This window comes from Crocodylus siamensis, chromosome 6 (assembly GCF_052110815.1).
Source record: "Crocodylus siamensis isolate JL-2025a chromosome 6, ASM5211081v1, whole genome shotgun sequence".
Taxonomy (NCBI): Eukaryota; Metazoa; Chordata; order Crocodylia; family Crocodylidae; genus Crocodylus; species Crocodylus siamensis.
In genome coordinates this window covers 47,475,764-47,488,172 of record NC_143400.1, presented here as the reverse complement: position 1 = coordinate 47,488,172, position 12,409 = coordinate 47,475,764, and the positions used below count along the sequence as shown (strand labels likewise).

General features: G+C 44.6%; 2 protein-coding genes across 2 annotated transcripts; one reads left to right on the top strand and one right to left on the bottom strand.

The window, feature by feature from the left end:
- The first annotated feature begins 323 nt into the window (after positions 1-323).
- On the top strand, positions 324-1,262 carry LOC149862677 (olfactory receptor 11L1-like). The gene has a single exon (XM_090054050.1). It carries the CDS (start codon positions 324-326, stop codon positions 1,260-1,262), a length of 939 nt encoding a protein of 312 aa, XP_089910176.1.
- Positions 1,263-10,222: 8,960 nt separating this feature from the next.
- Positions 10,223-12,409, bottom strand: LOC149862676 (olfactory receptor 5BS1-like). The gene is made up of 2 exons (XM_090054049.1): positions 12,403-12,409; positions 10,223-11,181 (listed from the first exon to the last, which is right to left on the bottom strand). Exons 1-2 carry the CDS (start codon positions 12,407-12,409, stop codon positions 10,223-10,225), a joined length of 966 nt encoding a protein of 321 aa, XP_089910175.1.

Here is a 12,409-nt window from a genome sequence, read left to right as displayed (position 1 = left end):
ATGACCTTCTGAGGGCCCTTTCCCCCACATTCCTATGATGTTATGGTCTTTTTTATTGTCAATGATCTAAAAGGGGATTATGGTAAATGCTTGAGTCTTCAAGGTGATAATCCTTAACCTGAATTGTAAAGGTCTTACTCTGCAATCTTAATTATTTCTTTTATGCAAAAGTACAAATTTCCATAGCTTACATAATAATTCACACGGGCTCTCTGAAACTCTTAAGCAGCCATCCACATTCATTAGTATATATGCACACCATATCTTGTCTCTGTACTTCTGACTCCCTCCTAATTCCATTCTAGATGGGAGAGATCAACAACATGAAGACATGGAACCAGAGCACAGTGACACAATTCATCATCCTGGGTTTTCCATCCACCAGGCACATACAGATTTTGTTATTCATCATTTTCCTCTTCATATATGTCCTCACAATATTGGGCAATATCACCCTGCTGGTTACTCTACAGAGAGAACCTCGACTGCAGACTCCTATGTATTTCTTCCTAAGCAATCTCTCTGTCTTGGAAATTGGGTACACCTCAGTCACAGTCCCAAAGCTGCTTTCAGTCTTCTTGAATAGAGATAGGGCTATTTCCCGTAGTGCTTGCTTAGTTCAGTCTTATTTCTTCTTCTTCTTGGGCTCCACTGAATGTTTTCTTCTAGCTGCCATGGCTTATGATCGCTATTTGGCCATCTGTAACCCACTGAGGTACCCAGCGCTTATGAGCAGCAAGATGTGTATTCAGTTAGCTTTGTTTTGCTGGGTGACTGGTTTCCTGAATCCCTGCTTGCCCACTTTCTTAGTAAGCAGGCTAAAATTTTGTGGGTCCATTATCAATCACTTTTTTTGTGATGTTCCACCACTGTTAAGTCTGTCATGTACTGATACCTATGTTAGTGCCACCACAATCTTCATCAGTTCTTCCATCATAGTGTTGGGTTCCTTCCTGATGACCTCCTTGTCCTATGCCTGTATCTTGGTGACCATTCTGAGGATGAGCTCATCCAAGGGCCGCCAAAAAGCCTTCTCCACCTGCACTGCCCACCTGACAGTGGTCTCACTCTACTATGGCACAGTGATCTTCATGTACATCAGCCCAGAGGCCCAGAAGTCAATGAAGATAAACAAAGTGGTGTCTGTGGTCTACAGTGTGGGAACACCCATGCTGAATCCTATCATTTATAGCCTGAGAAATGATGAAGTCAAGAAAACCTTGAGGAAAATGTTACTGAACATGTTCCCTGCCAGAAAATGAATGCATCCAGGATGTAGTTACAAGCTTGTTACCTCTAATCAGCAAAATCCATACTGAGGTATTTGTTAGCTGTTTGCCATACATGTCATGTCCATTGCAGTATAAAACTGGCAGGAGTGCCTGAATAAAGGGTTTTTTTTAATTAAGGCTGTGGGGTACAGAATGGCCACATGTTCATCTCTCTGCTTAGAGTCCACTCTGTGGTTCCACAATAAGTATCCCAAGCTGCTTACTGTTCTGATCTGGGCTTTTTGTTTTCCTCTTGCCTCTACCTCCCATGCCTGTGAGAGGATGCAGGGGAAAGCAAAGAGCAGAGCTGCAGCTCATGGCATCTTCCTTTAGCCAGAGGAGTAAGTGGGCACTTGAGTGCCCTGAGTAATAGCTTGGAGCCAAGCATCATCAGTGGCTTCACTGCAGGCTATGTGGCAGGACCTGGGCTGGCAGTCCAGCTGTTGCAATTTTTGTGCCCTACCCAAGACTGGTACCTGGGACTGGTCCCCTGGTCATCCAGGAAAAACATAGGGACACTAAGTGTATTTCCTGGCTGGAAAGTATGGGCACCTATATACCTCACTAACTTCTACTCCAGTGCATGCTAATTAGTATGCATCAGAACAGACTCAATTCAAGTCGTCTGTGAGTCTTCTGGAGTGTCCTAATTAGTTACTGCAGCAGCCTCCCTGTCATATGTATTTAGCATCCCCAGATTTCGAAATGGTGGTGGGGGCACTTTAACTAGAGTTCATTGAACAAGCATAAGTTAAAGCATGCCCACCAGCATTCTGAAGCACGGGACACTAAATATAAGAAGAAAGAAGTGGAGGGCATAATTAGATAGATAGATAGATAGATATGTGATGAGGCCCTCCATTTCTTTCTCACTTTAAGCTCCGGGAATTTTTTTTTAGTTTATAATAAAGCTTTAAAAGTTGCGTGCATTCTCTCTCCACCCCCCGCCCTTCGCTTGAATACATAAAACCTTCTCTTTCAGAGAGACAAGATTCATTGGGTAAATGTGATATATTTTTTTTAACGAACTAATAATTGGAAAAATTGTTCTTTGCAAGCTTTTGGGTACAAACATCCTTCTTCAGGCATAGGGGGAGTCTGCTGGTGTTTTTTGTGCTTTCCTGGGTGGAATTGAAGCCAACATGCATAATGCAGGTCTGTGAAAATGCAAGTGTGCGGCAGTGAAGATGAAGATCAGAGGTAATGGGAGGCAATAGGTGACAGACAGGTAGGTTGAGGTTGGGGGGAATGTTGACCTGATGATAGAATGTAGCTGTTAAAATGTAGAGAGGTTACCCCAGGTACTTGTATAAAGAAGTACTAAATAGCTGCACAGCATATGTATGTAGTAAATTTACTATGCAGTAATGCCAAATAGCATTAATTGCACATGTAGACATGCCCACAGACATTCCTAAGGAGACCAAATTCCTCCTAATTTAAATAGGAATTGGACATGTAAATCCTATTTAAATATTTTTGAACATCAAAGCATTAAGTTATTTGTAGGTTAAATCTATTTCACTTCCTGCTACCTTGAAAAGAGAAAAAATCAATCTCTGTTATTGATTCTTATTGATGACAGATTAATTTAAAGTAATTACAATTCAGAGAGAATCCCCAAATACAGGGTATTTTATCAGTATTCAGGTAAAAGTTGAAGTTTTGCGGATTGGAAAATGCCATCCAGAGGTTTTCTGAAACATCAGTTTATGACCAGTGGTCTCTGGAATCAAAAAATGAAGAGATTGATTATGTGTTAGAAAGGCTGACATGCTTTCTAAATGTCCTGTACTCCCATCACTTCTGCTCTTTTATTCAGCTCTAGGGGCTCGAGTGAGATGTGCCTATGTGCATGAGAGTTTAGACCTTGTCCAGGAATATCTTGCCTGTATGCCACCAAAAAATAAAGGAAAAAATTAGCAACACTTTCAGCTTAGGATATTATTGTTCTCTCCTCTCTTTCAGATGGTAGAAAATTCATCTCTAGAGACATGGAACCATAGCTATGTGACAGAGTTCATTATCTTGGGTCTTCCTGCTTGCCAACAGACACAGCTCCTACTCTTTGTTCTTTTCCTAACCATTTACCCCCTCACCATAACAGGTAACATCTTGATCATCACAACACTTAGGATGGAAAGCCACCTATACAGCCCTATGTACTTCTAGGGAACTTGTCCTTTCTGGATATGGGTTATACCTCCGCAACAGTCCCCAAATTACTTTCCATCCTTCTTACAGAAATGCGAACTATCTCTTTTGCTGGCTTTGTCTTGCAATCTTACTTTTTCTTCTTCATTGGGACAGCTGAGTTTTTTCTTCTTGCAGTGATGGCTTTTGACAGATATGTGGCCATATGTTACCCTCTCAGGTACTCAACTATTATGAGCAAATGAACAAGCACACAGCTGGTCATAGGATACTGAATTGGGGGTTGTCTGTCTCTATTGATGCCTGCCATCCTATTGGTTGGTTTACCTTTCTGTGGGCCCAGTATAGTTGATCATTCCTTTTGTGATATCCCACCATTGCTGAAATTGGCATGCATGAACACCTATGTAACGCAGAAGCTCCTATTCATGCTTTCTGCCATGGTGATTCTGGGGACCTTCATCTTTACAGTTGTCTCCTACATCTATACTGTCATCACAAAAATGAAAATCCTTCCACTGAAGGGAAACATAAAGCCTTCTCCACCTGTGCCTTACACCTGACTGTGGTCTCACTATACTATAGGACAGTGATTTTCATGTATGTGAGCCCAAAGGCATCGATCCTCCTTGAACATGAACAAAATTGTATCAGTTGTGTACAGTGTGGTAACCCCAATGCTAAATCCAATGACATACACTCTAAGGAACCAGGACATGAAAAAGGCCTTGAGGAAAATATTTCTAAACTTCCAGTCCCACATGAAAAAATATGACTGGCCCAAGTTATTTTATTTCTGAAAACTGCAAAGAATTTTTCCTTGAGAAAACAGGGGAATCTTCTTAAGTCATTTAAATGTAGGTGGGATGATGCTTTGGAGTGCTGGTAAACTCTGAAATAACGGGAGAAGAAGTCACAAGCCAGTAGACATCACAACCGCCTGGGCCAGGGGTTAGCGAGGAGTTAGTTAGTTAGGGTACTTCGAGAGGCTGGATGTGTTCAAGTCCACTGGTCCGGACGATCTTCACCCTAGGGCAGTACAGGAACTGGCCGAGGTCATTGCGGGACCCCGGCGCGGCTCTATGAGCACTCGTGGTGCTCTGGTGAGGTGCCGGAGGACTGGAAGAGGGCCAATGTGGTCCCTATCTTCAAAAAGGGAAAAAAAGAGGACCCGGGAAATTACAGGCCAGTTAGTCTTACCTCAATCCCGGGTAAGCTCTTTGAAAAAATTCTCCTGGCACACATCCAAGAGGGCCTTGCGGGGGAATGCATGCTCAGGGGCAACCAACATGGGTTCATCAGTGGCAGGTCTTGTCAGACCAACCTGGTGGCCTTTTACGATCAGGTCACCAAATCATTAGACGCAGGGGTTGCTGTGGATGTAGTCTTTCTGGACTTCCAGAAGGCTTTCGACACTGTCTCTCACCCTGTCCTCATCAAAAAGCTGGGAGACTGTGGTGTCGATGCCCACACGGTCAAATGGGTCGCCAACTGGTTAGAGGGCCGCACCCAGAGGGTGGTAGTGGATGGGTTCTTCTCGACCTGGAAGGACGTGGGCAGTGGGGTTCCGCAGGGCTCGGTCCTCGGGCCCGCACTGTTCAACATCTTCATCAGTGACTTGGATGAGGGGGTAGAAAGCACCCTGTTCAAGTTTGCTGATGACACTAAGATGTGGGGGGATGTGGGTGCACTAGAAGGGTGCAATAGGCTACAAGCTGACCTTGACAGGTTGCAACGGTGGGCGGATGAGAATAGGATGGGGTTTAACACTGACAAGTGCAAGGTGTTGCACATGGGGAGGAAGAACCGGCACCACACTTACAGGTTGGGGAACTCCCCTCTTGCCAGCACGGAGACGGAAAAGGATCTTGGAGTCATCATTGACTCCACGATGAACATGGGCCGGCAGTGTGGGGAGGCAGTCAAGAAGGCCAACCGTACCCTGTCATGCATCCACAGATGCATCTCGAGCAGGTCCAGGGAGGTGATCCTCCCCCTCTATGCGGCACTGGTCAGGCCGCAGCTGGAGTACTGCATCCAGTTCTGGGCGCCACACTTCAAGAGGGACGTGGACGATATGGAAAGAGTCCAGAGGAGGGCCACTCGTATGATCGGGGTCAGCAGGGCAGGCCTTATGAGGAGAGGCTACGGGACCTGAACCTGTTTAGCCTCCACAAGAGAAGGTTAAGGGGGGACCTTGTGGCCTGCTACAAACTGGTCAGGGGGGATCAGCGGGTATTGGGGGAGTCCATGTTCCCCCGTGCGCTGCCAGGAGTGACCAGGAATAACGGTCACAAGCTGGTGGAGGGTAAGTTTAGATTAGATATTAGGAGGCGCTACTTCACAGTCAGGGCGGCTAGGGCCTGGAACCAGCTTCCAGGGGAAGTGGTGCAGGCTCCTAGTCTTGGGATTTTTAAAAGGAAGTTAGATAAGCACCTTGCCGGGGTCATCTGACCCTGGTGCTCTTTCCTGCCAAGGCAGGGGGTCGGACTAGATGATCTACCTAGGTCCCTTCCGACTCTAGCTACTATGACTATGATACTATGATACAAGCCAGTAGACAACAATGGTCATGAGAGATTTTGTTATAAATGAATGAATCTCATTCCATTTCCATGGACAACTGGAGGTCTGAGGAAGACACGTATGCTCTAAAGAAATATTGTCTTGTTATTAAAGCACTGGATAGGAGATCTAGCTGAAGTAAATGACTTAGTTACAGACTTTGTCTCTGACAATAAACTCAGTTTGTGAGAGGAGTAAAGCAAATTAGAAGGGAGTTAGAATTCAATGACTTTCGGTCACCTAAATACCATACACTTTCTTAAAATCCCAGCCTTAGCAAAACAAAAAAACCCTCAAATCTTTCCTCATTCCTCTGTTTTCACATGAGAAGAATGAGTAGCAGTAGTGTTCTGAAACAAATATATTCATTTTCTTGTCTGGTACTATTGTCATCAAAGTCCCAGATAAGGGCACAAATAAATTAATAAATATAATGACACAAAAGCTGCTTTTTTCAAGCCAAAGGGATGATTTTTTATTTTGTAAATTTGCTATAAAACTTGTGTTTATACATCTGGTTTCTACAAACAAATTTTGACTCATTAACTTCATAAACCTAAAAATGATTTTATTTCCATGTTGTGAATTTAAGTGGGATGCTTGCTCCTGACTGATATTAAGTAGGTCAAAACCTAAATGGATAATAGACTATGACAGGGATTTTCAAAAGAGTTTGAGGGAATTAAGTCCAACTCTCATTGATTATTATGATGGCTATAGAAAATGCTATTATGACATGGATTTCAAACAGTTTCTAGTTCACGTAGCTCCCAAATCCAAGAAAAAGCTAATACTACCTCAACATTTCATAGTTTCCTGGTTGGTAGGGTCAGAAGGGACCTGAGCAGACTATCAAGTCTGACCCCCTGCCATGGCAGGAAAGAGTACCGGGGTCAAAAGACACCAGCAAGGTGATTGTCAAGCCTTGTCTTAAAGACCCCCAGGGTAGGAGCCAGCACCACTTCGCTTGGAAGTTGGTGACGGATCCTAGCCACCCTGAGTGTGAAGTCGCGCCTCCTGATGTCTAGCCTGAATCTACCCTCTGCCAGCTTGTGACTGTTATTTCTAGTCACTCCTGGCAGTGCTCAGGGGAACAGGGACTTCCCCAATGCCTGCTGGTCCCCTCTGACTAGTTTCTAACAGGCCACTGGATCCCCCTCAGCCTTCTCTTGTGGAGGATGAACAGGTTCAGGTCCCATAGCCTCTCCCCATAGGGCCTGCCCTGCTGTCCCCTGATCATGCAAGTGGCCCTCCTCTGGACCCTCTCCATGTTGTCCACATCCCTCTTGAAGTGCAGTGACCAGAACTGGACACAGTACTCCAGCTGCAGCCTGACCAGTGCCACATAGAAGGGGAGTATCACCTCCCTGGACCTGCTTGAGATGCATCTGTGGATGCATGACAAGGTATGGTTGGCCTTCCTGACTGCATCCCCACACTGCTGGCTCATGTTTATCTTGGCATCAATGATGACTCCAAGATCCTTTTCTGCCTCTGCAATGACGAGAAGGGAGTTCCCCAGACTGTAGGTATGGTGCCGGTTGTTCCTCCTGAGGTGCATCAGCTTGCACTTGTCAGTGTTGAATCCCATCCTATTCTCATCTGCCCACCCTTGTAACCTGTCTAGGTCCAATTGTAGTCTTTTGCTTCCTTCTAGTGCACCCACATCCCCCCACATCTTAGTGTCATCAGCAAATTTGAACAGGATGTTTTTACCTTCTCATCCAAGTCACTGATGAAGATGTTGAACAGTGCGGGCCCGAGGACCGAGCCCTGTGGAACCCCACTGCCCACGTCCTTCCAGGTTGAGAAGGACCCATCCACTACCACCCTCTGGGTGTGGCCCACCAGCCAGTTGATGACCCTATTGACTGTGTGGGTGTCTACACCACAGCCCCCCAGTTTCTTAATGAGAATGGGGTGAGAGACAGTGTCAAAAGCCTTTCAGAAGTCCAGGAAGACTATATCCACTGCTACCCCCGCATCTAATGATCTGGTGATCTGATTGTAAAAGGCCACCAGGTTGGTCTGACAGAATTCAATGACTTTCGGTCACCTAAATACCATACACTTTCTTAAAATCCCAGCCTTAGCAAAACAAAAAAACCCTCATCAGCCACTGATGAACCCGAGTTGGTTGCCCCTAAGCATGCAGTCCCCTGCTGGCCCCTCCTGGTTGTGTGCCAGCATAATTTTCTCGAACAGCTTGCCTAGCATCGAGGTAAGACTAACCGGCCTATAGTTTCCTGGGTCCTCCTTCCTCCATTTTTTTGAAGATGGGGACCACGTTGGCCCTCTTCCAGTCCTCCGGTACCTCACCAGAGCACCACGAGTGCTTGTAAAGTCATGCCAGGTGACTTGCAATGACCTCAGCCAGTTCCTTTAGAACTCCAGGGTGGACATCATCCAGGCTGGCTGACTTGAATACGTCCAACCCCTCCAGAAGCTCCCTAACTAAATCCTCGCTAACCCGTGGCCCAGGTGTACCTCCCCCAGGGTCTGAGGGGGGCCCAGCAGGGAGGTGGCTGTTCTGGTACCTACTTAGGAAGACAGAGGCAAAGAAATCATTAAACATGTTAGCTTTGCCGTCTGGTGTGACGACCAAGTTTCCCATCGTGTCCTGCAAGGGCCCCACATTACCCGGGACCTTCTTTTTACCCCCTATGTATTTAAAAAAGGACTTCTTATTGTCCTTAATCTTGGAAGCTAGTCCCAGTTCCATCTCTGCCTTGGCCTTCCTAACTACCCCCCTACATCCCCGAGCAACTACAGAATAGTCCTCCCTGGTGATGACCCCTTCTTTCCATTGGATGTAAGCCTCCTTTTTAGCAAGGAGACATTCCCAGATGCTTTTGGTGAGCCACGGAGGCTTGTGTGCTCTCCTGCTCCCTTTGATCCTGGTTGGGATTGCCTTCCTTTGGGCTTGGAGGATTGTCTCCTTGGACACCTGGCTCCCCTCCCCTCCGGGACCTCAGCGCTTCTCCAACTATCCTCCTTAGCTCGTTGAAGTCTGCCCTCCTAAAATCTAGGGCTGCTGCCTTACTGCATGCCTTTGCCACCTTGCACTGGATGGTGAATTCCAGCAGGCGATGATCGCTGTCGCCCAGGTGGTTGAGCACCCGCAGCCCCCTCACCAGGTCATCACCCATGGCCAGCACCAGGTCCAACAAGGCATCTCCCCTGGTGGGGCCGTGCACCTCCTGGGTTAGATGGAGGTCCTGCACTCTGGCCAAGAACCTACGTGAGCGGTCAGACCTGGCTGACTGCTCTTCCCAGCAGATGTCCGGGAAATTCAGGTCCCCCATGACTACCACATCCTTAGCCTTCACTACCTCTGTGAGATGACCCAAGAATTCCTGGTCAAGCTCTTCTCCTTGGTTGGGAGGTCTGTAGTAGACTCCCACTGTTAAGTCCCTTTCCCCTCGACTGCCTTGTACTCTAACCCGAAGCACTTCAGAGTGCCTCTCCCCTGACTCCTTGCTAATTAACAAGGATGTGTATTCCTCCTTAATATAGAGCGTCATGCCCCCACTTTCATATCCTGTCCCTCCTGTACAGCCTATAGCCCTTGACATTCACCGCCCAATCATGCGTTGCGTCCCACCACAACTACTGAAGTGTCAACTCTTCTAATCAGGTGTTTTGTGACTTCCACCTACTCTGGTTTGTACCACATGCCTGTCACCTTGTTTCCTTGTACATTTCTGAGTGAGGTAGGATATAAAATACGTTTTCTCAAGGACTTCAGGAACAAGGTGTTTCTGATCAATTTTAATGCAATAGAATTTAATGCCCCTACATTTACCTTCCAGGGATCAGAGGCTTACTACTAAACCACTGGATAATCATATTCAGGGATCTATCCAGAGCCATTTTTACTGCTACAGGTGTTTTGGTTTATTTGGTATATTGAAATAATTATTAATTGAACTGACATCCAAATAGCTTAAAAGTAAAGATAAATTCAGGCTTAACTGAAATAAATTAACTTGATCTAAACAATGTTTTAAAGTCTTATTAAAACACTTGTGTTGGTTCTTATAATGTCATATTTTATGCATTCACTGGAATGTCATATTTTGATATTTTTGGAAAAAAATACATTGCCATTTGTGTGAAAGCATCATCCAAGAATATGTGCTCAGAACACCCCAATACTATGTTTCTCATGTGTATTTTTAAGAGAAATTATTTTTCATTAAAAATATTTAAAATATTTTTACAGTTGTATTCTATTTATCAGAGTTGAGAACTTGATTTTTTTGTTCAAATATTCTGCCCAAGGCTGTTTTCACTTCTTTATTTTTCAGACTATAGATGATGGGGTTTAACATGGGGGTTAAGATGCTGTACTGAATGGAGAAAACTTGATTGAAGATCATTGAGGAACTGGAACTGGGTTTCATGTACTGAAGAAAACCTGCTGTATAGCATAAACCCACCACAATGAGGTGGGAACTGCAGGTGGAGATTGTTTTACGTCTACCCTCTGCAGAGTGTATCCTCAAGATGGTGAAGATGATATGTATGTAGGAAACCAACGTGAGGAGGAAAGTGCCAAAACCAAGGGTGACAGCAGAATAAAGAAGAGCTATTTTGTTTGTGAATGTCCCAGAGCAGGATATTGCTAGTAGTAGGGGAAGCTCACAGCTGAAATGCCGAATTTCATTGGACCCACAGAAGTGCAACTTGAATACAGGAACTGTGTTAACAAGTGAATACATAAGACCCATTGTCCAGGATCCACCCGCTAGCTGCCTGCACACCCTTTTGTTCATAGTCCTGGCATAATGCAGTGGGTTACATATGGCAGCATAGCGGTCATAAGCCATGGCTGAGAGCATGGATATTTCACAAGTACCTGAAAGAAGGATGAAGAACATCTGGGTAAAGCAAAGATTAACAGAAATAGATTTATGCGTTGCTAGTAAATTTGCCAGCATCTTCGGGACAGTGACCGAGGAATAGCAGATATCAACAATGGATAGATGAGACAGGAAGAAATACATGGGGGTATGGAGGTGAGAATCAGCTCTTATCACCAACATGATGATTGCATTCCCTGCTAGGGTGATTAGGTATATCACCAAAAACACAAAGAAAAGTAAAATTTGGAGCTGTGGGTCACTGGAAAGTCCCAAGAGAATAAACTCAGTCACAGTGCTTTGATTTTCCTTTCCTAGGTAGTGTCCTGTAAGAAGAGCAAAATTTTTGGAATTAACATAATGTTGGTGAAAGGAATTTCCATGAGACAGAAATAAGTTTAGACAGACAGGTGGACTCCATGATAATTTGGAAGTCAACTAATGGGTTTGAATAGGCAAACTGATTGAGAAGCAGGTTTCCAGCTCTCAATCATTTCACATTTAGAAGTTTGGTTTTTGTGCAAATTTCCTTTTCAAATTGTGTGATTCCTAACATGCTACCCAAGTGACAAAAAGCCATTGTGCTTTATCTAAGTTTTCCAGGACCAAGTCCCTGCCATTTGGGGAACATAGGAGCTCTAACAGATGTGGCTCTGGCTGGTGTTCCCCAGGCTTTTAGATATTTTCCTTTGCAACTGAGAGCTGATGTTGGTTTAGAGCCAGACCTATCAGGGCTTTCAGGATTGTGTGTCCATAGCAAGAAACACGCAGGTCCTATCCTGATGACGGTCAAAAACTGGGCACCCTAGAAAATGGTGAACCTGAACCAAGTCTGATGGCACTTTCTTCAAGTCTGGTCATATGGAAAATGAACTGGATGGACATTTCTTTGAGAAGGAAAGAGATCTGCTGCTACCTTCTGGCCCTGAGGAAAGCAAGGAAGCATCAAGCATCCATTTTCACATTCAAGTTAAGTGTTTCAGAACAAACTGTGGCACCTATTCATTCTGAGTGCGGATGTATTTTGCTCTCGCTAAAATCCATTTAATTTAGTGACTTCATATTGGCCGTAATACAAATTTCTTTGTTGGGTCTTCCTCCTCTGTTGAATCAATCTTAAGTGACCCTATTATGATTGGCTCTTACTCCCTTTTTTTTCAGGTAACTTTAACAGACCATGTTCTCTATGAACTAAAGGAATCTGGCTACTTCAAAAGTAAATGGAACATCATTTGAAAACCCAGATCACTGACCTGAATCTGCTCAGACAGCCTCTTGTACACATTTGTTGACCTACCAAATTGCAGGCATATATTTGTATGGATTTTGTTGCACAATTGAGAGTAATTCTAGTTCAAACGCACTCTGAAGGTTTTCCCTGTTTTTTCACTTTGATCATATACCTGAATAAAATCACATTATTTGTCTAGCTGTTTCATCCCATCCTAAAAGACCAATCATCAAATAAACCAACACTCCAACTCATTCTTATTTTCTGACAGCATCTTTCATTGTGTATTTGTTTGGTATATATGTCTTCATCATACCATCCAT

Bases quoted from the DNA above. Each gene is read 5' to 3' on its own strand.
- LOC149862677 (XM_090054050.1), top strand. From the start codon at position 324: ATGAAGACATGGAACCAGAGCACAGTGACACAATTCATCATCCTGGGT.